Source organism: Rana temporaria, chromosome 1 (assembly GCF_905171775.1).
Source record: "Rana temporaria chromosome 1, aRanTem1.1, whole genome shotgun sequence".
In the NCBI taxonomy this organism is placed as follows: Eukaryota; Metazoa; Chordata; class Amphibia; order Anura; family Ranidae; genus Rana; species Rana temporaria.
Window position 1 is genome coordinate 90,096,350 of NC_053489.1, and position 27,891 is coordinate 90,124,240.

Sequence of the window (27,891 nt, forward strand, 5' to 3'; positions counted from 1 at the left end):
GTTTTCTAAAAAAAAAACACCTGAAGGACTCCAAGATGGTGAGAAATAATATTCTCTGGTCTGATGAGACCAAGATAGAACTTTTTGGCCTTAATTCTAAGTGGTATGTGTGGAGAAAACCAGGCACTGCTCATCACCTGTCCAATACAGTCCCAACAGTGAAGCATGGTGGTGGCAGCATCATGCTGTGGGGGTGTTTTTCAGCTGCAGGGACAGGGCGACTGATTGCAATCGAGGGAAAGATAAATTCGGCCAAATATAGGGATATCCTGGATGAAAACCTTCTCCAGAGTGCTCAGGACCTCAGACTGGGCCGAAGGTTTACCTTCCAACAAGACAATGACCCTAAGCACACAGCTTAAATAACAAAGGAGTGGCTTCACAACAACTCTGTGACTGTTCTTAAATGGCCCAGCCAGAGCCCTGACTTAAACCCAATTAAGCATCTCTGGAGAGACCTAAAAATGGCTGTCCACCAACGTTTACCATCCAACCTGACAGAACTGGAGAGGATCTGCAAGGAGGAATGGCAGAGGATCCCCAAATCCAGGTGTGAAAAACTTGTTGCATCTTTCCCAAAAAGACTCATGGCTGTATTAGATCCAAAGGGTGCTTCTACAAAATACTGAGCAAAGGGTCTGAATACTAACGACCATGTGATATTTCAGTTTTTCTTTTTTAATAAATCTGCAAAAATGTCAACAATTCTGTGTTTTTCTGTCAATATGGAGTACTGTGTGTACATTAACGAGGAAACAAATGATTTTAGCAAATAGCTGCACTATGACAAAGAGTGAAAAATTTTAAGGGGGTCTGAATACTTTCCGTACCCACTGTACATTAATAATGTTGATACCTTGTAGAAAAGATATAGACTGTGTTGCTTGAAAATCAGTCCAAGCTGCCACAAGGGTTCTAACTTGTGGATAATAGGCTTACTACCTGTCAAGTACTTTATTGGAGCCTGCCCAAAATTTTGGCGTATTCTACTTTTTTGTAGTAGGAGCCTTTCTTTTAGGGTCCGGTACAATGACATACTGGGGTTGACTTACTGAAACTGGAGAGTGCAAAATCTGGTGCAGCTGTGCATGGTAGCCAATCACCTTCTAACTTCAGCTTGTTCAATTAAGCTTTGACCAAAAAAGCTGGAAGCTGATTGGTTTCTATGCAGAGCTTCACAGATTTTGCACTCTCCAGTTTTCGTAAATCAACCCCACTGATGCTTAGAATCTCTAATTAAAAATAGTTGAGATGGGTCTGCTTAAAAGCTATGGTGTGCTAATTTTTTCTTTCAAGGATACCAAAAGTTTTTGTGATCTTACTGTAATACATCTACTGGCTGGAATGCTGGAGTACTTCGATTATGTCATTCTATTCATTTGAATTGCCGCTCTGCCCCACAACCAGCAATTATAAGTTGTTTATTAACTGTTAAATAGGGAAAACCTGGTATGAAGGTTTGGAATATTTTTGAATTCAAGTCTGTGTCTCGAAATATCGTTTGCTTTTTTGCCCCTCTTGCCAGCATGCTTAAATTTGTTTATTCATTCATGTTTGGCAGATGTAAATGTTTTAAGAACCGAACGTGTGCTCTGTCTTGCCAAGAAGCTACTAAGTCACTAGCGCATTTGGCAGGTTGCCCTGGTGGATTTTTTTCCCTTTAGATTACAACATTTTGTACTTTGTTGGGAAATCAACTGAATGTTAACAGTTTAACATGTAGTTTTAGTGTTTCTATCATTTGAATAAGGGGACATTCGAAATGTAATCAATGGAAGCAGTCAAGTAGTTATAGGAATGTGTAGATGTTAAACAGCATAATTATGTAACTGAGAAGGTGTTTCTGCTTAAGCTAAACACACCGGATTATATTACGAATGCTTATTTTGACACTTATTTTAACCAACTGCTCCTGAATGAAGTGTATAATGGTTGTAAGCTATCCATGTGTCTTTGCTATCAAATATAAACTTTTGCACGAATTTCCGGCCTACAAGGCAAGTCTCTCGTAACTGAGCGTTTGTGTTTTGGGTGGATGTTTGCAGCAAGATATGTATCTAGCTTTCCTTTTCATGGCGGCTGTGAGCCATTAGGAAGGTGTTTCATATTCGTCACTGATTTTTTTTGAGTACAGCAGGAGGCATGAGACATCCTTGTTTGGTTTTATAATGGCCACAGTAGGTTTGATTTGTTTTTTAGGTAGTACCTCCAATAGGGAGAAATTACATCTTGATTGCCATAGGGATTTAATAATCCCGCCAAGCATTCACCCCCAACAGGATCTGCCCAAAAATATAATATTAGTCTGTAGGAATGTGTGATCATGCAGGCTGGTTAGACTTCTAACGCTATGAATGATTTACCCAGTCACTGGTGGCAACTCATCAGTTAAAGGTTCAATAGAGACGCTATCATTCACCTGTTTCCAAAGCATCACTGGCTGGTAGACATAGCGAATGGATTTTCGTACGAATTTCTTAGTATTCCTACATTCGGATCAATTCGAACATCCGAATAGCTGAAAGTACTAAAATACGAAAATTACGGAATTACGAATAAGCAAAATAACGAACAAGCGAAAATATCAACGTACGATTGGACGATCCTACTTAGATACGAAACACCAAAAGAACGAAAATGACATCTATAACGTGCCATCAATTGTAGCCACTGTGCCATCAAACGCAGCCACTGTGCCATCAAACTCAGCCACTGTGCCCATCAAACGCAGCCACTGAGCCATCAAACTCAACCACTGTGTCCATCAAACGCAGAAAATTTGCCATCAAACGCAGCCACCGTGCCATCAAACACAGCCACTGTGCCCATCAAACGCAGCCACTGTGCCCATCAAACGCAGCCACTGTGCCCATCAAATGCAGCCACTGTGCCATCAAACGCAGCCACTGTGCCCATCAAACGCTGCCACTGTGCCCACCAAATGCAGCTACTGTGCGATCAAATGCCGCCAATGTGCCCATCAAACGCATCCACTGTGATATCAAATGCTGCCACTGTGCCCATCAAACGCTGCCAGGGTGCCCATTAAATGCTGCCTGGGTGCCCATCATATGCTGCCACTGTGCCAAATGCTGCCAGTGTGTCCATCAAATGCTGCCAGTGTGCCCATTAAATGCTGCTAGCGTGACCTCCGCCCGCTTGCCATCTGCCCGGCACTTACCCTGTCTTGGTGGGGCAGCGGGTGATGGCGACGAGCGGGGTCCTTCATGTCTATTGTGGGGCCGGCACTTCCTCTTGTCCCGTCAGGTGTCCAAAAGCGGTGCCTGTTGTTTCAGCCAATCAGGTGACAGGGTAACCAGACCCGGTGCACCTAATTGGCTGAGAGGCGGTTCAGTGTTAGGGAAGCAATGTATTCGGTTTCCTAACACAACACTGAGTAATCACCGAACTCACAGCAGTGCGCTTGCTGTTTACCATTTTGGGAAGCCTATTAGAGCTCACGGCTCTAATCAGGAAGCCTATTAGGGCCAAAACACCACCGCCGCTGTAATTCATATGTCCGGCGCCCGACAAGGGGTCGGGCACATGAATAGGGGGTGTTAGCGGCAATGCATGAATCTATCTATGTGAAAGAGCTGGAGAGGAGGGAGCGGTGCTTGAACAATTTCAAATCTAAAATCCTGCAATTCATTTCTTCCATAACTGTCAATATCATATGCTTAATGCAGTTATTCTCCAAAACTTGCCATATCTAGAAGGAAATGACTGGTGACATAATATGATGTACGGTATTTTGCCGAAAAGTGAAGACAGGAAAAATGTTGATGTAAAGTCTGTGCATGGTTAATTTGAAAAAACATGAGATAAAGATGGTCTTCTAGCTGCTTATGAGTGGAGATTTACAGGTGCCATGTTTTTTGGATTGTACAGATTAAAAAAACAAGGATGGTCTGGCATGCATATTGGAATATGCGGAAATCCGCCATGTTAGAAATATGTCACATGTCCATGTTCTGTATAATGAAGTTAATGCTCACTCTGCCTTAATATTTTAGTTGTATAAAATCAGCTGCTTCCCGCCACCATTTTTGTGAATGTTCGAATTAATCTTTTAATTATACAACCTTTGGCTCTATGTATTGCTATTCTTGCCTAACCATAATATGTTTCTGGTCTGCACAATTTATCTATCACAAATGTTGTCTGAAAAGCTAGACAACCTTACACTTAAAAACGGATGACTACTGTCATTTGTCCCTCACAAAGCTCTTGGTAATTACTTGGCTGTACGGTCAGTAAATACCAGGTGATTCTGGCAGTTCCCCTTTTAAAGACCCTCTTCTGTTTCTTTTTGACCATGCTAAAGACAGAAGAAGATCCATCCGTGCATAATCATTTTGTGTCTGTGCCAAAGCATTGCATGCCTGTAGACCAGTAGTAAGATTGCTGCTCACATGCCTCAGCTTAGCATTTCAAAGCTTGAAGGACTGTGGCTCTGGGACCTGTGATGTCAGTGGCAGTTTTAGCTACATACAGACATATAAACAGGCAGGAGCATACAAGAACAGCAGAGGATAAAAAACAAAGGGCCAGATCCACATACAAATAGATCGGCGCAGCGTATGTGAGATACTCTACGCCGCTGTAACTTACTTTTGGCTGCTTTGAATCCTCAAAGAATTTGCTCCGTAAGTTACGGCAGCGTAGTGTATCTCTGGCGGCGGAATTCAAAACGGCGATTAGGGGGTGGTTTTCATTCGGAAATATTTCAGTCGGAAATAGCTAATTTGCATACCCGACGGGGAAAACAACGCGAACTCCGTCCAGCGGACGCCGAAGTATTGCATCTACGATCCGAAGGCGTACGAAGCCGTACGCCTGTCGGATCAAACCCAGATGCCGTCGTATCTTGGTTTGAGGATTCAAACTAAAGATACGGCGCAGGAAATTTGAAAGTACGCCGGCGTATCAGTAGATACGCCGGCGTACTCTCACTGTGGATCTGGCCCATAGTTTGCTGCCGGTACCTACAGTCCATACTTGCTAGCAGCTTTTTTTTAATTTATTTTTTATTTTTATAGTGACAGTGAAAAAAATAAGATCAGGGACCTGCCTACAGTAAGATGAAATCTCGAGAGTAGCTGAGTAGAACTATGAATCATGGCATGGTAGGTAAAGCAGTTCACCCATATCTACGGCGGTATTTAATCTGTGTATTTAGATGCTTGCCTGGATTTCTGTTTAAAGATGTTGCATGAGACATCCTGAAAAATTAAATTTGGAAGCATTTTAATCTTTTAAACCAAATGGATAGATGGCTGGCTAGACCAAGTGGTCTAACCAATTCTTCAGCTGTCTTACTAGCATGAGTCAACTTGTGATTTTCTTTCTATAGGTGAACAACAATAAAATAAGCCAGATATTTGCAGATTCAGCAACATTTCCCACTCACTCTATGACTGTGGTTACTTTAGGTTCAAGCTGCAATCATTTTCCTGCCTCGCAAGATTTTAATGAATGAATCATACAATTTTTCTTCAAGTAGATTTTACAAGCAAGGACTTTAAATACAGCCAAGCTGAACTTATAACCCATGAATTAACTCATTCAATATTTTATTGGCAATGTGCATTTTGCTCTTATTGCTGGACAGAAGTCATTAAGTGTATGGCCAGCCCCTCATGCCCATAGAGCTCCTCTTCGGCCTTAGAGGGTTGAGGTTGCTTTTTGTCTATAGTGCATAGAATGGAGCATGTCCACATATTATTCATAGTATGAGACATAGTATGATAACGACCTTGGCGTATTATTGATCATAAGTATATGATATTGCTTTTATATTGATGTAAGCTATACTAAAAACACACATGTTACTTAAAGCGGAGGTCCACCCAATTTTTTTTTTTTAAATCCATCAACTACAAATACTGCAGCTGCTGACTTTTAAAAAATGGACACTTTACCTGTCCAGCGTGCCCGCAATGTCGGCAGCCGAGGCCGAGCAATCGCTCGTCTCTCGGCTGCCCCGTCACCATCCTCGGTGAGGGAATCAGGAAGTGAAGCGTTGCGGCTTCACTGCCCGGTTCCTACTGCACATGCGCGAGAGGCGCGGCCCATCCTCACTAGTCTCCGCTCTCTCCTGGGAACAGTGTGTTTCCCAGGAGACAGCGGGGGGGGGGGATGGGAAGTGGCGTGACTCCCACAGGAGTCTATGCCCGGAAGTGAGTGCAAATACCTGTCTTAGACAGGTATCTGCACCCCCTCCCCCCGAAAGGTGCCAAATGTCACACTGGAGGGGGGAGGGTTCCGAAAAGCAGAAGTTCCATTTTTGGGTGGAACTCTGCTTTAACTTTATATAGCAGCATACAGTATGCTATTATGAACCATACTATGGCTTACAGTTCACATTGCTATGCCTGATGGGATGCACTTGTACTATTCTATCTTTTATGATACAATGTACCTGTCCCTGTATATTTTGCGGAAACAATAAAAAGTTACTTATAAGAAAAAGTGTATGGCCAGCCAAAGATATTGTATTAGACATACAGTAAGCCCCCCTACATAAGAATGTTCAACTTTGAAAGATGCAAACATGTGTTCGCATATCCAATCATGAAAGAGCTGGGTACACAAACACAGTTGTTTTTCGTTCAACCCAACAGGCTGAACGAAAAAAAAACTGACAGATCACTGTACCAACACAAGCAATGCGCTATTGTGTTTGGACTGGGGGACTCCCACACCAGAACACAATGATCAGTGCTAACAGCTATTGTCTGCAAGAACTGATCTTTGTTGGCCTTACAAACAAATAGGACTTACGAACAAGCTCCCGGAACGGAACTCTATGTAAGTCATAGGTGTGCGCAGCCTGTTGCATTAGGGTGTGCACCCACAAAGCTCAAACACTACCTACGGATCGCTCACTATCTTCATTTAGACAGGAAAGGGGCCAATAAATAACATATTTACTGGCCCCTTCCCCCATTCATTCTAAAACATCCCTGCAACAACAGCCAGCTGGAGAGGAGGGAACCCAGCAACGGGGCGGGGGGTAGAGGGAGGAGCTAGGGCAGTAGGGAGAATCTATGCTGCACAGGGTGATTAGGGTGTGCCTGGGCACACCTGGCACACCCTGTGCACACACATATGATGTAAGTAATTGACTTACTGTAAACAGATTGTCCTGCAGTCATTCATATAACAGATTCAGGAGACCTGTAGAGTTGTGGTCCACGTTCTGCAGTAAATTACATTACAGATAAGTCCATTAGTTTCATAGATGGCATTCCAGTTTTTCTTTCTCCACATTATTCTAAGCATATATGTTTTCTACAGCTGCTAAATACAGCATGCACAGCAATTACGCCCAGCTCTGGAAAATCATTCAGAACGGTGTGAGTACTTGTAGGCTTCTAGTAATGTCAGTAGAACACTTTTACTTTATGGATTGACAAGAATTTTTGGTTTAGAAGGGTGGATGCCAAACACCTGAAATCCCCCAGTGACTACCTGTGGATAGAGGAAGTGGAACCATAAAGTTAAGAACTATTTCCATTATGTTTAATTTACTTTACACCCATCCTGTTTGGATTTAGCTGTACTCTCCATAGCTGTTCTAACCATGTGCTATAGTAATTGCCTTACAAGATTAAGTTCTCCAACATATCAGTGACAAGGTCAAGCAGATCATATATCGTATTTCTTGGGAATAGTGACCTATGATCGGAGATGCACAGGATGTGTCACATATGACTAATTTCTTGGAGAAGCGTCACGGATCCCTGCTGAGCTGGTAGACCACACTGCCAACGTAGTGAGAATGGAGATGTGTTAACACGTCTGGCCTACTCCTACCTCTTTCCTGTGTGAGTTCATTTGTGTGCCCTTCTCGCTCAGTGGTGGAGCAAGACATTTAGAAGAACAGAAAGGTCAGGCAAGATTCCTTTGAGAAGAGGTCATAAAATGTACCATTCTTTTTTTATTTTACAGTTTTTGCTTTTTAATGAGTGCACAAGAAAACAATAGACTGTTGGCCTTTCCCAAGTGTTTATAAAAAGCAGTTAATGCGGACCTGTTAAACTTCATATCAGCACACTTTCTGTTGGGTTTCATCGTCAGATGGGTTTATTATGGTAACGTGACTCATATAATTTTCTGCATATTGGCTTTTCCATAACAGCATGACATTAATTGTTACTGGAGCCGAATAACAGAACTGAATGGGTCTCAGACAGAAGCTCTTTGTCTACGTCCACCATGCGCCAAAGTTCTGCTACTATACATTATAGTAATTCCTGTAGAATTAGGTCATTGCCTTCATTTTCTTGGATGCTCAAACACAACGCGTACAATTAAAACATTATTGTGGGTTGCCAGAACCAAACAGATCTTTATTAGGTGGTACTATATTCCATAAAATAAATGTTGGCCTGTTAGAGGGAAGGAATCAGGAGATGCTTATTAGAAAAATGGAAGCACTGTCCAAATATGTGCGTTTCTCTTTTCTGGCCTGCTGTGGCATTTTCTGCTTTGCAACATTTTTAAAACCTTTCCAGCCCACATGTATGTTTATTTTTTAATGTCAAAGCAGTGGCTTGGCTTTGCCGATAGCTGAAATTAGAAGTACCAGCAGAAAACCATGTGGCTTGTTGAGTACATAGTCTGTTCCCTCGTGGATGACTGGATATAGTACTTTTTATAATCTGAGAGCTCAGAATACACTGAATCACAAATAATTTTTACAAAAATGATTTTAGTGTAAATGTCAGGTGTTTCTAACCAAAACTTTTTTTTTTTTTTTAAGTTTTGGATAAAAGACGGATGAGTTCAAATTAATAAAAACCACATCTGACAAGGGGTGTAACTTAGCTAAAGTCATGGGGCCAGATTCAGAAAGATGCGCGCGCATCTTTCTGCTGGCGTAACGTATCTCTGATACGTTACGCCGCTGTAACTTTGGGCGCAAGTTCTGTATTCAGAAAGAACTTGCACCCTTAGTTACGGCGGCATCACGTATGTGTTGCGGCGTAAGGCTGCCTAATTCAAATGGGGATGTTGGGGGCGTGTTTTATTTAAATTGTACTTGACCCCGCGTTTTTGATGTATTTTTTGAACGGCGCATGCACCGTCCGTAAAATATCCCAGTGTGCATTGCTCCAAATTAGAAATGTAAAAATGTCAAAACTCGGCGCGGGAACGACGGCCGTACTTAACATTAGCTACGCCTCATATAGCAGGGGTAACTATACCCCGGAAAAAGCCGAACGTAAACAACGTAAAAATATGCGCCGTGGGACGTACGTTTCTGAATCGGCGTATCTACCTAATTAGCATATTCCTTGCGTAAACATACGGAAGCGTCACCTAGCGGCCAGCCTGAAAATGCAGCCTAAGATACGACGGTGTAAGACACTTACACCTGTCGGATCTTAGGGATATCTATGCGTAACTGATTCTCTGAATCAGGCGCATAGATACGACCTCCCGCACTCAGAGATACGACGGCGTATCAGGAGATACGCCGTCGTATCTTGTCTCTGAATCTGGCCCATGGTGCTTAGTTGAAAGTGACAGTGATCAGTCTGTATATGCAGTAAAACGTGCTTGTTATACTCACTGTGGACCAAAGGGGTTAATCCTCCGCATTGTGTAAAAAGGCTGTTTGATCCTCCTCTTCTTCTACTGTCCCCAATCCATCTCCTGACAGTACAGAGCCTTGGGGATACTCTACACATGCTCAGTTAGGTGTGTATTGCTATAGAAGTGTTGTTATTTTTTTTGGGGGGGGGGGATATGCATGTGATCAGCACAGGACCAATCAGCACTGTCCAGACAGAGGACCAGGGGTCCTACAGCCTCATAGGAGAGTCAGAGTAAAATGAAAACTCTTCTTATGAGCTTTAACCAGACACTCATAAGATTGCTATATACTGCTGCTGAGAAAAGGTATTTAGGCGTTTGTATTTACTAAAATAATTGAATTCACATGTTCTTTGTTTGGTGGGAGACAGATATAGTGAATACAGATAGTGACAAACACAAAAACCTCCTGCACTTAGAAGTGGGTCCACACAATGTAAGTAGGCTATACTTCCAGCCTGGCTGGTATGGATACACATTGTCTTGCTGCCCTCTTAAGACTGGAGGAGTCTGGACAACTGGAACCACAAAAAGAAAGAGAGGGCACAGACCTAGTGCACAGACCTAGTGCATTAGCCCAAAACCATTGCTTTATTACTAAAAATGGTAAATGGTATACTCATAAGAAATCAAATGTATCAAACTCATCACAGTGCAACATCATCCAATCCTCACTGCATAATGTCATGTTGTAAGAGAAAGTAAAAATCCAGAAGGCTAACGCGTTTCAAGGACCAGACTCTTCCTCAGAGCCAACAGAGCCTGTCCGTTACAGCGTGATGAATGTGCTTACTCCATTATGAATGGTAGTTTTACCAGAACGAGCGCTCCCATCTCATAACTTGCTTCTGAGCATGCACGTTTTTTTCACGTTGTTAAAGCCTACACACGACCATTTTTTACAACCTTAAAGCGGGAGTTCACCCGAATTTTTTTTTTAACCTTAGATTGATGCTCATTTTGTCAAGGGGAATCGGGTAGTTTTTTTTAAATCGAAGCAGTACTTACCGTTTTAGAGAGCGATCTTCTCCGCCGCTTCCGGGTATGGTCTTCGGGACTGGGCATTCCTATTTGATTGACAGGCTTCCGACAGGCTTCCGACGGTCGCATACATTGCTTCACGAGTAGCCGAAAGAAGCCGAACGTCGGTGCGGCTCTATATGGCGCCTGCGCACCGACGTTCGGTTACTTTCGGAAAATCGTGACGCGATAGATGCGACCGTCGGAAGTCTGTCGGAAGCCTGTCAATCAAGTAGGAACGCCCAGTCCCGCAGCCCATACCTGGAAGCGGCGGAGAAGATGCATCTCTAAAACGGTAAGTACTGCTTCGATCGTGAGCCCACACACGATCGTTTTTAATGACATTAAAAAAAAAACGTAATTTTTAAGAACCCGAAAAACGGTCGTGTGTACGCGGCATAAGACTTGACAGGTTGTGAGGCGGGAAGCAGCGGTGACGGGCAGAGAGTCGATGATTGCCTCCATTACTAGTAAAAGAAAAATAATATGTCCCCGGATTTCATTTAAAAAATATGGTCACCTTACAGTAGTGAAGGAAGTGGCTTCCAAAAGAGGAGGGGGTGCTGTCAGAGAATGTAATGTGGACAGGGGGGGGGGGGTCTGCCAAAGAGTGAGAGGGGACCTGACATAGAATTTATCCCAGACGCTGGGGGAGGGATCTGTTGAAGAATTAATTCTGCCAGGAGAGCTGCTGCTGACACTATGGGAAAAGCTTCAACAAAAGCTATTGCAGACACTGAGGAAAGAAGTGCAACCCAGGACTGAGCAACCTCCACTACGCTAAGGGAACATTGCATAGTGGAGGTGTGAACAATGATGATAAAAGAATGTCTCTTCCAGGAAATGGGCACTACTGAATAAGCAATGCTTGTGTTGACCTCTGCCACAGGCCTGGCTCTAGGGACCTCTGCCACAGGCCTAGTACTTGGATGAGCTAAATGGATTGAGCGAATCCTCCCAGTAGATTAGATTAAGGTCACCGGGTGACAGTTGAAATGTACCTGTCAATGTCCCGGTCACTGGATCCCCTATGGTTCGTTCAAGCCCCTCAGATAACCTGCCTCTGGGTTCTCCTTGAGCCGATCCCCCACCGTTCAGCACATAGCTTGGGATCTCTAAAGGTGGGTGCCGCACCTGGAACCCGGAACCCGCGAAGAACCAACAAAAATGGCGTCTGCCTCAGATATACTCTCCCCCAGCATGCCCCGCTAGGGAAGACTCCTCTAATTGGCTGCCAGAACCCCTCTAGCGCCAGCTGTCGCCCAGGGGTGGGATCGGCACCCCTGGAGCGCAGACTGACCTACAAGACAGTTCAGGAATGACAGCAGCCCGAATTTAACAAATTATGAATGGGAGCAAAATAACTCTCCCATTCCCCACTAACTTTAGCGTAGTGCCCATACTGAAAGTGCACTCCAACATAACAGTGGGGCCCCAACAAGCTAGTCAGCAGAAGAGAGTATGTTACATACTGCTGAACTAATAGAGTGACATAACTGACAGAGGGTTTAGGCGACGTGGCTCTGTACACCCATTGCTTTTTTTTACAGTATATTTCTGCCTTCTGTTTACCTATTTCCAATATATTCCTTGATATAGTTTAACTGTGTGTTGTATCATTGCTGTTGTGTCTTTTGCTAATGGGTTAATGCAAACACACCTGTAATGAATATTCCCACCCATTCGGGTGTGTCAGAATGTGTGGTGCTGTTTGCAGTCGTAGGCACAGGAATAGGGTACCCAATACACCCAGTGGCTCCTTAGGGGGAAAGCGCTACTCTACTGTACAGTAACCATTATTTCAATTAAATGTTAGTGTTGACCCCCTTCCATCTACTAAAATTTTATTTCACCAATAGTCATGCTCAAAACCATCCTTGTCCTTATTCTAGAACCACAGACAGCAAGACCACTACTACAGAATCGTATTCATAAGCCAGCCATTTCGATATTTGTGGCAATCTTTAAATTCAAACATAACTAATAATAGAAAAAGTTATTTTTGTTATACCATATATTATATTATACATTTCCTCCCTTTGGCTGCAGTCAGTTGTTTTTGGTTTATAATTTAGTTTTGGAGACGGGTGAATAAAACAGGTCTGTTTTATTTTGGGTGTAGGAGCACTGTTGTGGTGTAACACTTTCTGTCCTATCAAGCAGAAAGTGCATTTTAGGCAACTAAATCATGAAAAGAGGTTGTTTTCTTTATTGTTAAGCAGGTCCTGTGTTCCATGTAAAACAAAGTTATTAAAATTTGGGGTTATGGCTTGCACAACTGCCACTTTTCCATTGATCGTGTTATATCTTTGTATGTAAACCGTAAATCAATTTTCGGTATGTTTGGCACCGTGCCTTATTGTATAGTGTTCTAGCAAATACCTTCTTTTTTTTGTGAATCTGTTGCAAAATTTCTTATTTTAAAATCTGAATTTTAAAACACTTCTGGGTTGATTTACTAAAACTGGAGTGTGAAAAATGTGGTGCAGTTCTGCATAGAAATCAATCAGCTTCCAAGTTTTTTAGGTGAAGCTTGATTGAACGAGCTGAAGTTTGAAGCTGATTGGCTACCATGCACAGCTGCACCAGTTTTTGCAATCTCCAGTTTTAGTAAATAATCCTGTTGCAGAGCAAGCCACTGCCTTGGGGTTGGGCTGTCTATCAGAAAAACAACCTAATGGGCAATTAAAGGAGAACACATGGCAGGCTGACAGTGCTGATAATAATTGTGAGGCAGTGACTTAGGCCGACCACGGATTGCAGGAATTAAATTTGCTAGATTCCCCCATCACCACAGACAGTGTTGATGCAGCAACCCTTCCTGCCAGGCAATTGTCTTCTCCTGGTGGGGGTGGGGGGGAGAAGCCAGTGATTATTGCTGGCAGGTACAGCAAAATAGATTTATCAACCAGCTGAGTATGGAACCGTGTATGGCCGACCCTAGTGCTGTCCGCCTACAACAGGAAGTGATGCGCCTGGCAGGATATCTGGTAAGAAACTTTTGTAACAGTTTTACTGCAAAACCTGTTTTCTTAAAGCAGATTTTCACCTTCTCCCAGCAAATAATAAAAAATCAGCAGCTACAAATACTGTAACTGCTAACTTTTAAAGGGGTTGTAAACCCCCGTGGTTTTTCACCTTGATGCATTCTTTGCATTAAGGCCTCGTACACACGACCGTTTTCCTCGACAGAATCCATCAAGAAACTTGGTGGGAGAGCTTTTTTGCCGAGGAAAACGGTCGTGTGTATGTTTTTCATCGAGAAAACTGTCGAGGAACTCAACGTTCTCTTTTTCCTCAACGGGAGTCTCAATTTCCTTGTCGTGTTCCTCGTCAGGCTGGTTTTCGACGAGAAACACGTTCGTGTGTATGCTAAGAAACCCGCGCATGCTCAGAATAAAGTATGAGACGGGAGTGCACCTTCGGTAAAAGTAGCCTTTGTAATGGAGATAGAAAATGTGTCACTCTGTAACAGTCTGAAAATTGCAAATTGTCTCTTACCAAACCTTTACTTAACACGCAGTAACATGAGATTAGCAAAAGCAGCCCCAAGGGTTGTGCCAGTGGAATCGAACTTCCCCTGCCATTGTATGTGTTGTACGTCACCGCGTTTGAGAACGAGGAGATTTGGTCTTGACAGTGTGTACGCAAAGAAAGCTTGTCAAGTTTCTCCAGAAGCCTGACAAGGAACTCATCGAGGAAAACGATGTTTCATTTTCGACGAGTTCCTCGGTCGTGTGTACGAGGCCTAAGGTGAAAAACCTCCTTTAGTTTTTCAGCCCCTTAGTGGAGTTCCCACTGAGATACCCCATCTGGGACACTCTCTTTCCCGTGCCTGAAATGAGCACACCAGCTCTAGCCGGTGTCTCGTGTCCTGATTGGATAGATTGATTGCAGCGCAGCCATTGGCTCCGACTGCTGTCAATCAAATCCAATGACGCGGGAGCGGAGGGCAGGGCCGAGTCCTGCTGTCTGCGCCATTAGACGCCTGGGTTCCCAGAGGGAGAGCGCTTCTCAGACGGGGCACTCGAGAAGAGGAAGAGCCAGGAGCGTCGCTAAGGGACCACAGAAGAGGAGGATCGGGGCCCCTCTGTGCAAAACCAACTGCACACAGGAAGTAAGTATGGCATGTTTGTTTCATTTTTTTTTACCTTTAGATATCCTTCAATTTTAGAACACTTATCTGTCCTGGAATCTAGCAATGTCGGCACCCCAGCTGATGTTTCCATTGGCTCTCTGGTGCTGTCGCCGCCATTGTCTGCAAGGGAACGGGCAGTGAAGCCTTTGTGGCTTCACAGCCGGTTCCCTGCTGCGCATGTGCAAAGTGCACTGCACGTTCTGAATGACCCAGCTGGCAGGGGAAAGGAGGAGGGGGGATGAACTTCTGAGTGATCGAGCCCCGGCGCGATCCCTAAAAAGTGGGGACAGGTACCTGTCAAAAACAGGAACCCGCTCCCCCAAAAGGTGCTAAATTTTGTCCCGGAGGAGGGGGGGGGGAGTGAGAAGCGGAACTTCCACGTTTGAAAACTATATACAGTGGGATGTGCTGACCATTTAAATCGTTATGTTGCAGTAACGCACAGTACATGCATTAATGCGGCACGGTGCCATTAATTTTCAATAGCACCCCAACACACTTGTAATGCATTGTGCCGCAAAGCACCTTACTGCATTCAGATACAGATTTTTGGGGACTTGTGGTGCATTGGCAAACCATTATTTTCAAATTTTAACACCTTGTTCTATTGCCGCACAACTTGCAATAGATTCCTTAAATTTTTAGTTTGTGAAATAAAAAGAGAATAGTTAGCAAAAACAATGTATAAAAGGGATATTATCAGTCATTTCTTTTGGTGTTCTTGTGTGCTAGGTGCATTTTAGACCAGGGAGGTATTCTTTACATGACTTTATCTTTGTGATACAAAGTCCATGAAAGAAATATCAAATTGTTGCTTTTTACGGTATTGTAATACCTTTTTATTTTTTATTTTAATGTGCGAGGGAGTTAATAAAAATCCTTATCTAGAGAATCAGTCTTAGGTGATGCATTGTAGTGTTATGCTTGTTTCAGAAGGCACTATGATTGTTAGTTGCAGTGAGATGTTTTGTGGTTGATTATGTCATTGCATCAAATAGTGGCACATGAATCACGTTCGGGTGTGTAAGCATCAGTATTGGTTGCCACATTGTTATGTTATGAACACTAGACGATCACCTCATAGGAGAACGTCAGTGCTGCAGATGCTAATGTCTACAAGCGATTATGTTCTTTCTGAAAACTATTAGCACAAAAGATATTGAGATAAAAGTGTGCTCCAAGGGAAAGCATTTATTTCTAGACATAACATTCTTGTCTATGTATTTCAAATCCAAGACATAGCTAAGAGCCCATAATGACTACAGTGATCGCTAGCAAAGGACGCTTAATTTCAAATCTTTCACTACAACAAAAATAAAAGCCACAGAACATCATCATGGTCCCGCACTTCTCTATGAGAGTACCAGCTTCTGGACATTTATAGAGAATCTGAGAGAATAAGTATCAAGTCCACTCATCATTTGTAACCACCAAAAGTGCACTTAATAGAGGTGGTTCTCTACAAATATACTACTGCTCTTCTGGCTGGCGCTTAGGCCTTAGATATACAGGCTTCAGTTTTTTTAAGAGCGATATGTACAACAAGATTTTGCATTGCATGGGCATAGAGTTTTAGAAATGTTATATAATACAGTAAAGTCATATCAGTTGATACCCTAATTGAGTATAGCTAAATAAGTGATGGGTAAGGCTTTGTACCAACTTGTGAATTACTCTGCACCCTCAGCATACAACATTATGGCAAAGGTTAATGGGTTAGAGTTAGACCTTTCTGCTCTTATTTTATAGATGACATTAGCTTACATGTTTAAACTATATGTGCTATTTGAAGTAGATTTAATGTACATTTTTTTATTTGCATATTACTACTTGCAATGACTGTGTTTTACTCATTTATGTACTGCATTTTGTGATCTAATTATTATTGAGCACCGATTGCTGGAAGACCTAAATATTAATTGACTAAACATTTATCAACGTTTATATTTTCTGCCTAATTGTACTATGAGCCATGATGTGGTATATTTGTGTCATAAACACTTTAACTGACCTCCAGGGAATTTTTTTTTACCCATGCAGTGAGTCCCCTTCCCCACTGCAAGGGATAACTGCTTGTTAGGGGATGGTTAATTAGGTGACATACCTTATTCCTCGCTCCCAAAGGTTTCCTCCTCTTTGTGCGAATAATCGCCTGAAGCCTCTTCCCTTCGTGCCTGGCCGGTTCTCTAACAGCTCTCTAACATCTTCCCGTACAGTGCAGGGCCAGCAGTCAGGCATTGTATGGGAGGATGGCGAGGGCAAAAAGATGTTGTCCACATTCTGGAGTCTTAGCCAGAAGAGGCGTCTGCCAGCTCTTGGCGAGCGAGTAAAAGGGAGGTACAATACCTTATTTTTCACCCCTAGGCAAAATGAACAGGTAATCATTGCAGCTAGAAAGGGGATCCACCACAGGGCTAAAGTTATTTTTTTTTTACCCTGGAGGTCAGTTTTTTTTTTTCAAATATTTAATTTAGCCTGAAAAAGTTGGTGCCACGGAACATGCTTTATTCAGCCATCTATATGTCAAAGAGAGCTTTCCCCTCTTCAGAGTAGACAAACATGTTCCACATTGCCCATGTTTCGGAATACCCTTTGGGCTTATGCCATAAGCACAAGATCCTCCAGTTTATTTATTTGTTCCACCCTGTTAAGCCAGAGACCAATTGTCGGTGGCTGCGGGTGTTTCCAAGTAAGAGGGATTCAAAACTTGGCGGCGTTGAGGAGGTGACGAATTATAGCGCAGTGATCGGTTTTAAGCTATTACAGCTTGCTCCTCCAGATAGGCCCGAAGCAAAAAAATATATATGAAAATGGGCATATGGGGACCTTTTGGAGACGGTTATGATTAACAGTGACATCACCTACTAGTGACCAATCTATGTTATGGTGTCCTATGGAGAATGACCAGTTAATGGTGGGTTAACTGGGAAGTTGTGACATGGAGGTATCTAAGGAGAGTGGGTTTGTCCCTGAGGCTGGGTTCACACTACTACACTACTTTCATCCTACTTTGCTCTGCTACATTGGTCCTACATTTATCCTACATTGGTCCTACATCCATCCTACTTTCATGAACAGGATACTACTTTGGTCCGACTTCAATGATATTCAATGGGCCTGAAGTAGGATCAATGTAGGACCAAAAGTAGTACAGGGAGCATTTTCAAAGTCCGACCGACTTGTGTAGGACGCTACAAGACGCTCTCATAGGGAAACATTGAACACAGAGCAAAGTAGGATGAAAGTAGTGTAGTAGTGTGAACCCAGCCTGAGTCAGTGTCTTGCAGCTGGGGACTTTTAAGTGTTCCTCAGATACAGAAACAATGGTTGGTTCTTCTGTGCCTTTAAAGATTGTCAAACTCAATGACTATTGTTTATCCTTATGTTTTTGTTTAAAGGAATGTTTTACATTGGTTATTTGTTACTAAAGGACCACTATATGGCCAATTTTCATCCAAATCAATGTTGGACTGATCATTTAGGTATAACTTATAAGGTGACATTTGTTTTACCCTAGTCATGATTTATGGATTATATGAAGGAAGTGGAAGTATTCGTCTTCTATGTAAAGGTGTAGGCTTGTTGAGCATTTTACAACTTTCAAAAGTCCATAGTTTGGTTATGTTAGATCTATGTGAAAATAAAGAAAATATCTGAAAAAAGAAAACAAATGCAATCACCACATCTAAGGTCTGTTAGGATGGGTTCTAACAGAATTTGAGCTGCTCTTTATGGAGCCGGTTCACATATCCACACAGCAGGTCAGGCGCATTTTGCAGAAAAACGATTGCAGAAAATGCGTCCAAATTCAGCACAAAATTCGGGTTGAAATCGGACCTGAAACATTGAACCACCACTCACCGGACCCCTGCTGTGAGCCGCATGCGGCTCATATGTGAACCGAGCGTGAAGCTGCAATATCATTTTTTTGTTTTGTTTTTGGGTCTCGGTAATGTTTATTTTTTGTTTTGAATACATTTGATTTTAGCCCAGTATTGTCCAGCATATTTACTGTCTGCTTTTTGAACAGACTACATTTTTGGACAGACTAAAATGTGCAGACTGCATGAGGTGATTCCTACTGAACATACAATCAGACACAAAAGCTGGGAATAAAGCAGGTGCAGGGGATTGTGTTTCAAACTTCAGTGCAGGTGCTTTGCACAAAGAAATGCCAAGTGGTCATTTCCTGACATTTTGTCAGCTCACCTGTGAGTTTTTTCATTCTGTCTAGAGTTGGTGAATACGGTCCCTAGTGAGTTAAATAATGCTTCAGCATAGCGTGCCTGTTAGAAATAAAAGAGCTCTGCAAAAGTTTATTGTTGTGGTCAATGGGTAGCTGAGTATAAAATGGTTAAAACCAAAAGACATTTTTTTTTTTTTAAATGCCAGGTCATTATAAAGATCTAGCCTAGCTTATTTTTTTCTGCTGGCCTATGTCCATTTGGCTTTTGTCCACATTCTGTAAGCATTTTGCAGCCTGCGGTTTACACCGGCTTGCTGAAAACGCCGACACTCCAGTTGCTGGCACATAATTAAACTGATTTGTGGTTTGACCATTGGAACTGCAGTACACAACTGTGACCAAATATGCTACACACTAACAAAATAATGCAAACTCCTTCCAAGTGTTTTATAGCGCACCAATATACGGGGCAGTTTGGAAAACCTTTCTTCTAATTCTTGAGCAGTGAGGTCCATGCCCTCAAACTGCATTTTTTTCTGGAATTACAGGAGTCACTGCCATGCTCCAATTGTTTAGCTCTCTCCAGTCTGTTTTATAGCTTATGGTTAATTATACTGAATAGCGAGTTTTCAGTAAAGCTGGCTAGGTATAGTGAAACCTACACCCAGTCTCGCTCACCTGTGCTCACATATACACATTGACGTACTCAACACATAGATTTACGCTGACTTGGTTTACTTTGGCAGTAAGTGGACTTGACTTGAAATTACATTAGTCTGCTTGTCTAATTTTTGAGTTTTATTCACACAAGACAGTATTAGAATGTTACGAAGGGAGGAATATATTAGAGTATCATAGTTTGAGTGGTGGTAGATTTTGATCCATAGAGATTATTATGCATATACATGTATGTGGAGTTTGTGGATTTGTGTATAAAATATTGTGTGTGTGTGTGTATATATATATATATATATATATATATATATATATATATATATATATATATATATATATATATATATATATATAAAAATACACACACTATATTGCCAAAAGTATTGGGACACCTGCCTTTACACACATGAACTTTAATGGAATCACAGTCGAAGATCCCATACACACTATACAACTTTTGTTGTCAGATTTTCTTTAGATTTACCAAAACCATGCAGTGCAGGGGCCTACCTGATTGCATACAAATTGAAACTCTTAAGGTTTGACCTCATATTATATGGTTTTGGTAAATCTGAAGGAAAAAATCTGCAGAAAATTGTATAGTGTGTATCCAGTTTTAGTCTGTAGGGTTTAATACTGAGCTGGCCCACCCTTTGGAGCTATAACAGCTTTAACTTTTCTGGGAAGGCTGGCCACAAGGATTCAAAGTGTGTCAATGGGAATGTTTGACCATTCTTCCAGAAACTCATTTGTGAGGTCAGGCACTGATGTTGTACGAAAAGGCTTGGCTCGCAGTCTGGGCTCTAATTTATTCCAAAGGTGTTCTATTGGGTTGAGGTCAGGCTAGTCAAGTTCCTCCACCCCAAACTTGCTCATCCATGTCTTTATGAACCTTGTTCGAGTCCTGACCTCAACCCGGTGCAACACCTTTGAGATGAATTGGAGCGGAGACTGTAAGCCAAGCTTTCTTATTCAACATGAATGCATGACCTCACAAATGCGCTTCTGGAAGAATGGTCAAACATTCCCATAGACACACTCCTAAACCTTGCGGGCGCATTCTCAGAAGCGTTGAAGCTGTTATAGCTGCAAAGGGTGGGCCAACTCAATATTGCACCCTAAGGACTAAGACTTGGATGCCAATAAAGTGCATGTGCATGTAAGGCAGGTATATATAAATCCCCAAATCCCAACTGTTCCACATTTGTAAGGACCATTTCATTTTTAGAAACAAATCCTTCTGACCTGGCTTGCAGACTGTTACTCTCTCTCTCTCTCTCTCTCTCTCTCTCTCTCTCTCTCTCTCTCTAGAACATCACTTACTTCTCAGGCACAGCTAGTACATGTTTAGGCCTGACACTGACTCAGCCAAGCCTTAGTAACCACCATTCGTGGGCAGGGACCGCAGGCCCCTTTAATGTAGCAGAAAAAGAAATAGGAAGTCTTTAGTGCTAGCTGTCCTAGGTGGACTACTGCTCCCAGTAAGTCCTCTTCAGACCCTGCCAGCCCTCCTGGCTGCACCAGCCTGTCTTCACTGCTCCACACCCAGCTCTGACTGTTTCCTCTCAGTCCTCTTTGGCATGCACATGTCACTCACCAGCCCTCCTGGATGCAATTGCGGTGGTTCCCTCCTCAAGAATTGGGCAGCAGTACTGTCTTCTGCTGTCCTCTCTAACTCCTCTGTGTGCCTCCTGTTCAGATCCTTCATGAGTTCTTGAAGGGATCTGTCCTGCACCTGAGTCCAAGGCCCAAGGTCACCCCCCCACAGACTGAGGTTCTCCCTCAAAGGACCCGACAGCCTAGTACTACATCCTCAGTTCGTCCCCCGACAACTCCCCAGCTGGGCTGACCCTGAGCATTTTTAAGGAGGTCTGCCCCCTGACAATCCTAGTTGGGGATTGGTCAGGGCTCCCTGAGACTCCCAGACTGCTCCTCTCTACTTCCCCTCCTCTTCTTCTAGAATCCTCTAAAAGCAAGAGGTAGGTGACAGCGGAGTGATGCTGTCCGTGACAGCTGCTTCTTTAGGCCACTCCTAGCCCACGCAGATCAAAACAGCTAGGTTGCCTAAAGTTACTTGTATTCACAAAAAAAATTACCTCAAGCCACTTCTAGTCTCCTCTAGCCTCTAGAGGGTGCTACACATGCAAACTCCATGCAGATTGTGTCCTAATTAGGGACTTAGGAGCTGCAGGGCAGACATACTAGTCACTAAGGCACTTTGCTCTCAAGTTCTATTTTCTGATTGTTTTAATACTATGGATATTCCAGTACAGTAAAATTAAAGTGTATATCAAGGCAAAATGAAAATACAAAAAAGGCAATTTATTCACATCTCCCCATGTTTTATCCCTTTAGAGATCTTGCAAATACAGGATAATGTCTATTGATCTTCCAGAAATGTACTTAGCCCTTAATTTCCTATTGTGAGCTGATAGCACACAGTGTTTTTTTGGGCTGATTGGTATCAGCCCTGCTCAGTTGTCTTTTGCTACATTTTTTAATTCCTCCTACTGTCCTCATCATTACATGGTAATGACTAATTGATCAATAGCCCATGTAAGTACTGGGTGAGCTTATTAGACACTTTAAAATATAAGAGGACGTATGTACAGCAGCCTTTTTCAACACGGTGCCTTGGCAAAATGCCTAATGATTGCCCAAAAATTCTTTACAAGCCAATGGGTGGATCAAGCGCATCTTATAGTTACCCAAAGCCACAGGTTTTTATTGTGCACCATTACAACTTTCTACCTACTGCCATCCTACCAACCAATGACATCAACAGTTGATAAGGAGGACATTGGACGTTTGCACAGCATTCTTGTTTTCCCCTCCCCTGCTCCTCTCTGTCAGCATTGGGGTAACATTAGTAGAGTAAAGGAGAGAAACCTCGGAATACTAGTCAGTACCCGTGTGCAAAGATGTATTTGCTCTGGAAGAATAAATCATCTCTAACATTGGGTGTCCTACATATGTGGATGTTGCTGCATTACGTAAAACTGTTAATTTAGTTTTTTCTACATTTTAGAATGGGGTGCCTTGAGATTGTGCAGAATTGTAAAGAGTGCCTTGACTGAAAAAAGGTTGAGAAACACTGGTGTAAAGCAGTGGTCATCACCTCCTGTCCTCAGGGCCCACTAACAGGCCATGTTTGCAAGATAACCGAAATACATCACAGGTGATATCATTTGCTGCTCAGTGATTGCAGTATTCTAGTCTGCATCTCCCCAAGGTAATACATAAAATCTGGCCTGTTAGTGGGCCCTGAGGACAGGCTTGATGACCACTGGTGTAGAGGATATGAGAAAGCTCTGAATTTCTGACAAGATCATATTTTTTTTGTGCTTATCAGATACAACAAAACTCATTCAATTGTACATTTAACAGGCCAAAAGGGAGAAATTAGAGAAAATAGTTGTTAGCGATATGTTGCTGTACTGTACTATCATCTTGCATTATTATGCATATGTACCAATAATGTCTGTCTTGGATGCACCTTATAGCTCTCACTGCAACGCTGTGTTATGCTTGTAGGAAAAACTGTGTAAAGTGATGCATATGAACATATAAGCAAATCAAAGACAAAAAAAAAAAAAAAAGTAACAAACACTACAATACCATTGTCATCTACCATATGATAAATAAATTCACATACATGTGCCACATAGATATGCGGATTCTGACTACCCGTATATAGATTATAAAAGTTCCTTCCTTATTATGGAATGTAACTGCTTGATTAGAGAACAGCTCCCTCTTGTGAGAGTCTGTGCCGTGTCTGGGCCATAAACAGTAGGTGTTAACAGAGCCAGATGTTAAGTTGACTTGATAGATGTGTGTCCATGCTGTTACTGTGGTAGCTTTATAATTAAGCTTTGATATTTCAACTACAGTTTAATAAATGTCTAATCACTTATGTTTTAACAGGTATGACATCTGTACGTACAAAAACAAGCCTTGTGGTACTCTAGGTAAGTGTCCTGGGTACTTCAAAACACCACAATGACAAATGCAAAATTATCTTCATGAATCTTTAGTCGTGCATATGATTCAATATGTTCCTATATTTGTACAAATAAAAACTACCAGAAACCAATGCATGTGAAGGACTAATGTTATCTTTCCCTTTGAGGGGCCCTATTAACCTCCCTGGCAGTATGATTATGTCAGATTTTTAAATGCCAAAGCGGTACAATGTTTTGCATAGAAATTTGGCATTTTATATTGTAGGCCTGTAATTATTAGGAATAATTCACTTAAATCTGTCCAAACAAGAGTCTAGTAGACATCCCGGGTATGATAAAGTTTGAAACACAAAATCATAAATTATAATATAATAAATAATTATATACAAATTATAATATAATAATAATAATAATAATAATAATAATAATAATAACATTTATTCAATAATGTAATCAAATCCAAAACACAGAAATTTGCTCAGTCGCAGAATCGTCGCTGTCATCACTTTCATTGTCTGATGACAAATTTCCCCACAAATCTCTATCGCTCAATTCTGCAAGTGATTAAATTATTATCGCTGTTTTCTAGCTGGTCTAAAACCACTTTTTTTTACGTAAAGGTAAACTTTTTGGATGCTATGGATATTCTCAAGTTTCCAGGCAGAAAGAACAGTATATAAAATATAAAAGTGTCGGCATGGCACTGGACAAAGCACTAGGGACAAAAGTGAGGTGAAATTATTTGATACAGTAATGTAATCTTACAGATTACAGTGTATTATGTGTACCTTTTTGAATTTGCTGCCAGGCTCTGCCCCCATGCATCATGACATTCGCAGAAAACGGAGCCCAGAACAGTGGTACATCGGGCGGATGATTCCGACGGAGGACACAGCGGGAGGACATCGCAGGATCCTAGGGACAAGGTAAGTAAGCTGTACCAGGATACTGTGATGCAATCCCAACTGTGGCTTGGGGTTAACGATTTTGGTACTGAAAATTAACCCTTAGTCACACTCGGGATTACCGCTAGGGAGGTTAACTGAGCTATGATTAAGCACTAATTTATAGTGCGAAACGCATTTTTCCTTTTTTAATTAAAGACTATCATCAAGGTTTTTTGGAGTGTGACTGTCCATATTTTCTTTTTCCATTTGCTGCCTTGTGCATTTCCAGCACCCTTGATTTCCTGAGACCATACTGACCTTTCTAACACAATCCACCTAGAGCAGTAACTTTCTTTCTTTCTAGGGAGGTTAACTGACTGTAGCATGAAATAAAAAAAAGATTTCCATTAAATGCTGGAAATGTTCTCATTCTTTAGTATGGATAAAACAAACTACTATGTTGCATTACAACTATAAACTATAAAATATACAACTCTTCTCTGCCACCCTGCACTCTCTAGAGCACTGGGATGTGGAGGGGGTGGGAGCGGCCAGCTCAGACTCTCACCTGCTCGCTGAGAGGCTGAGCCGGGCACCGGTCCAGGCATGTGGCGGATCCTGACTTCATTGTTGCGATTTTGCCTCAGCCTGCACTGGCACTGTGACATAAGCCAAAACTGGGCTTCAGTCCACTGTCTGTTGAAAATGGGTCACAGAAGTGCAGAACGAACTGCAATCTTGTGATGCACAGAAGTACAGCCAAACAAGTTTTGGCTGTATTACTCCTTTAAGTGATTCCCTGAAGTTGATATGTTGAAAGTAGAAAAAATGGACATTGCAGTTTATGTACGGGGCTGCATAGAATAAGTGTGAGTGACGAGCGCAGTAAATGCACTATATAATCAATAAATGCTAATTGTGCAAACAAACTAAAAAAAGAAAAAACTACAAAAAGCCAATGTGAACAGATTCAAAAGTGAACCAGTTGAACGTGAATAGAAGATTGACACTGCAGTGTCAAAACCTAACAAATAAGTATCTTGTGAAAAACTTTCAAATAAAGTCCAGATTCAAACAGCTGACAAATGCTGGTAATCAGATGGTAATAGATGTGTCTTCCTATATAGTGGGCTCACAGAGCACTTACCTCGCCTGAAACAACTTCCAAAATGGCTTGATGGAAACTGCAGCGTCCTGGCTGGTGTCTTGTAGATCCTGGTCTTCAAAAAGATGGAGGCTCGCCATACAGTCAGATATTAGCAGGAAATAAACAAAAACAAGGAGGCTTCCATCGTGAAGTATATCAAAGCAAAGGGGGATTTATTAGGACTAAAAATGCTTACAAGCATATAATATCATACGCGGGGATAACAATCAATTCCGGTCGGACGGGGTTCCACGTCACTTCCGGTCAGGTCTAGTTATTGTTCCTTACGCGTTACATCACGGCACGTGACTTAATCAGAGGTAAGCGCTCTGTGAGCCCACTATATAGGAAGACACATCTATTACCATCTGATTACCAGCATTTGTCAGCTGTTTGAATCTGGACTTTATTTGAACGTTTTTCACAAAGATACTTATTTGTTTGGTTTTGACACTGCGGTGTCAATCTTCTATTCACGTTCAACTGGTTCACTTTTGAATCTGTTCACATTGGCTTTTTGTCGTTTTTTTTTTTTTTAGTTTGTTTGCACAATTAGCATTTATTGATTATATAGTGCATTTACTGCGCTCGTCACTCACACTTATTCAATTCACTATTTTGTTGTTGGCACATACAGATTTGAGCAGCAGTTGTCCTTATTGCACTTTTGTTACACCTACGGTATTTTATTTATTTTATTCACTATTGGCCAGCGCTTAAGATAATCCTATATTCTTATGGGGCTGCATAGCCGCAGACCAGTCAGGGTGCCCATGCTTCTCTTTGTCCACTGCAAAAAGTGACTACAATGGTCCATGGAGCAATGGAAAAAAGTGTCCTGATCTGTTGAATCATGTTTTTCTTCATTACATCATGTGGAAGAACAGGTGCGTGTGCATCGCTTACCTGGGGAGGAGATGGCACCAGGATACAGTATGGGAAGAGGGCAAGCCAGCAGAGACAGTGTGATGCTTTTAGCAATGTTCTGCTGGGAAAATGTAGGTTCTGCCATTCATTTAGATGTTAAATGTACCACCAACCTAAATATTGTTGCTAATTAGACCCCTTCATGGAAATAGTATTTCCTGATGGCAGCCCCTTTCAGCAGGATAATGCGCTCTGCCATACTGCAAAAATGGTTCAAAAATCCTTTGAGGAACACAACGAGTTTGAGGTGTTGATGTGACATCCAAATTCTACAGATCTTCATCTAATTGAGCATCTGTAGGATGTGTTGGAAAAATACATCCGATTCATGACAACCTCACTTCTCAAGTTACAGGACTTAGGCCCCGTACACACGACAGAGGAACTCGACGTGCTTGGCACGTCGAGTTCCTCGTCGAGTTTTGGGATGAAGCCGCCGAGGAGCTCGGCGGGCCGGCTTCTCCCATAGAAGAACGAGGACAACGAGAAAATAGAGAACATGTTCTCTATTTTCTCGTCGAGTTCCTCGGCGGCTCCATCGAGCCAAAACTGTACAGACGACAGAGATTCTCGGCAGAATCCGGGTTTTGACCGAGTTTCTCGGCGAATTCTGCCGAGAATCTCTGTCGTGTGTACGAGGCCTTAAAGGATCTGTTACTGATGGCTTAGTGCAAAATACCACAGTATACCTCCATGGGTCTAGTTGTGTCTAGGCCTTGATGTGTCATGGCAAAAGGGGCTGTTTTGGTGGAAAAAGAGGGACCTACTCAATATTAGGTGGGTGGTCGTACAGCTATGGCCGGTATATACTAGCTCTGTCAATGGGCCCCAACCCAATAGAAGAGGACATTTTCTTTCAACATTAGTAATGTCTTCATTTTCCTGACTTTCAAGTTAGCCATTGCCTTTGGAACAGTACCAGCCATAGCAATGTGTTATTAGAGTCTAATTTAGACTACAGCATAGAGAAGGACCACCATTGGTGTCCATTTCTAAGTGCCGGTTACCATGTGTGTGGTGCGGTTTTTGCACTTTGCATTTCTTATAGATGTGCTACCATTGAATTCTATGAGAACGCACAATATGATTAAAGGACATCAAATTGATGCAGCATGCAGGACTTTGATGTGTTTTCATCATAACATGTGTTCTCACAGAGTTTAATGGTAAATGTAAAGCGGCAAGGTCACAGATACCCGGCGCTGCCATCTTCACCTGGTCTTCCTTTTCGGGTTCGCGAGCTCTAGCTGTGTGAATGGCTGGAGCTACAGTGACTAAACTCTCACAAAAGGAGCTCTGAATGTACGGCAAGGATCTGCTGTCCTTTCAGAGCATATGCA

At 42.2% G+C, this 27,891-nt stretch overlaps 1 protein-coding gene across 1 annotated transcript in view; it reads left to right on the forward strand.

Annotated features, from left to right (window-relative positions):
• The window catches only part of ADAMTS6 (ADAM metallopeptidase with thrombospondin type 1 motif 6), a 397,790-nt gene that overhangs the window by 133,844 nt on the left and 236,055 nt on the right, over positions 1 to 27,891 (forward strand). The window contains exon 8 of the mRNA XM_040340248.1: positions 23,553 to 23,596. Within this exon, the coding sequence (XP_040196182.1) occupies positions 23,553 to 23,596 (44 nt within the window). The remainder of the gene's footprint in view (positions 1 to 23,552; positions 23,597 to 27,891) is intronic.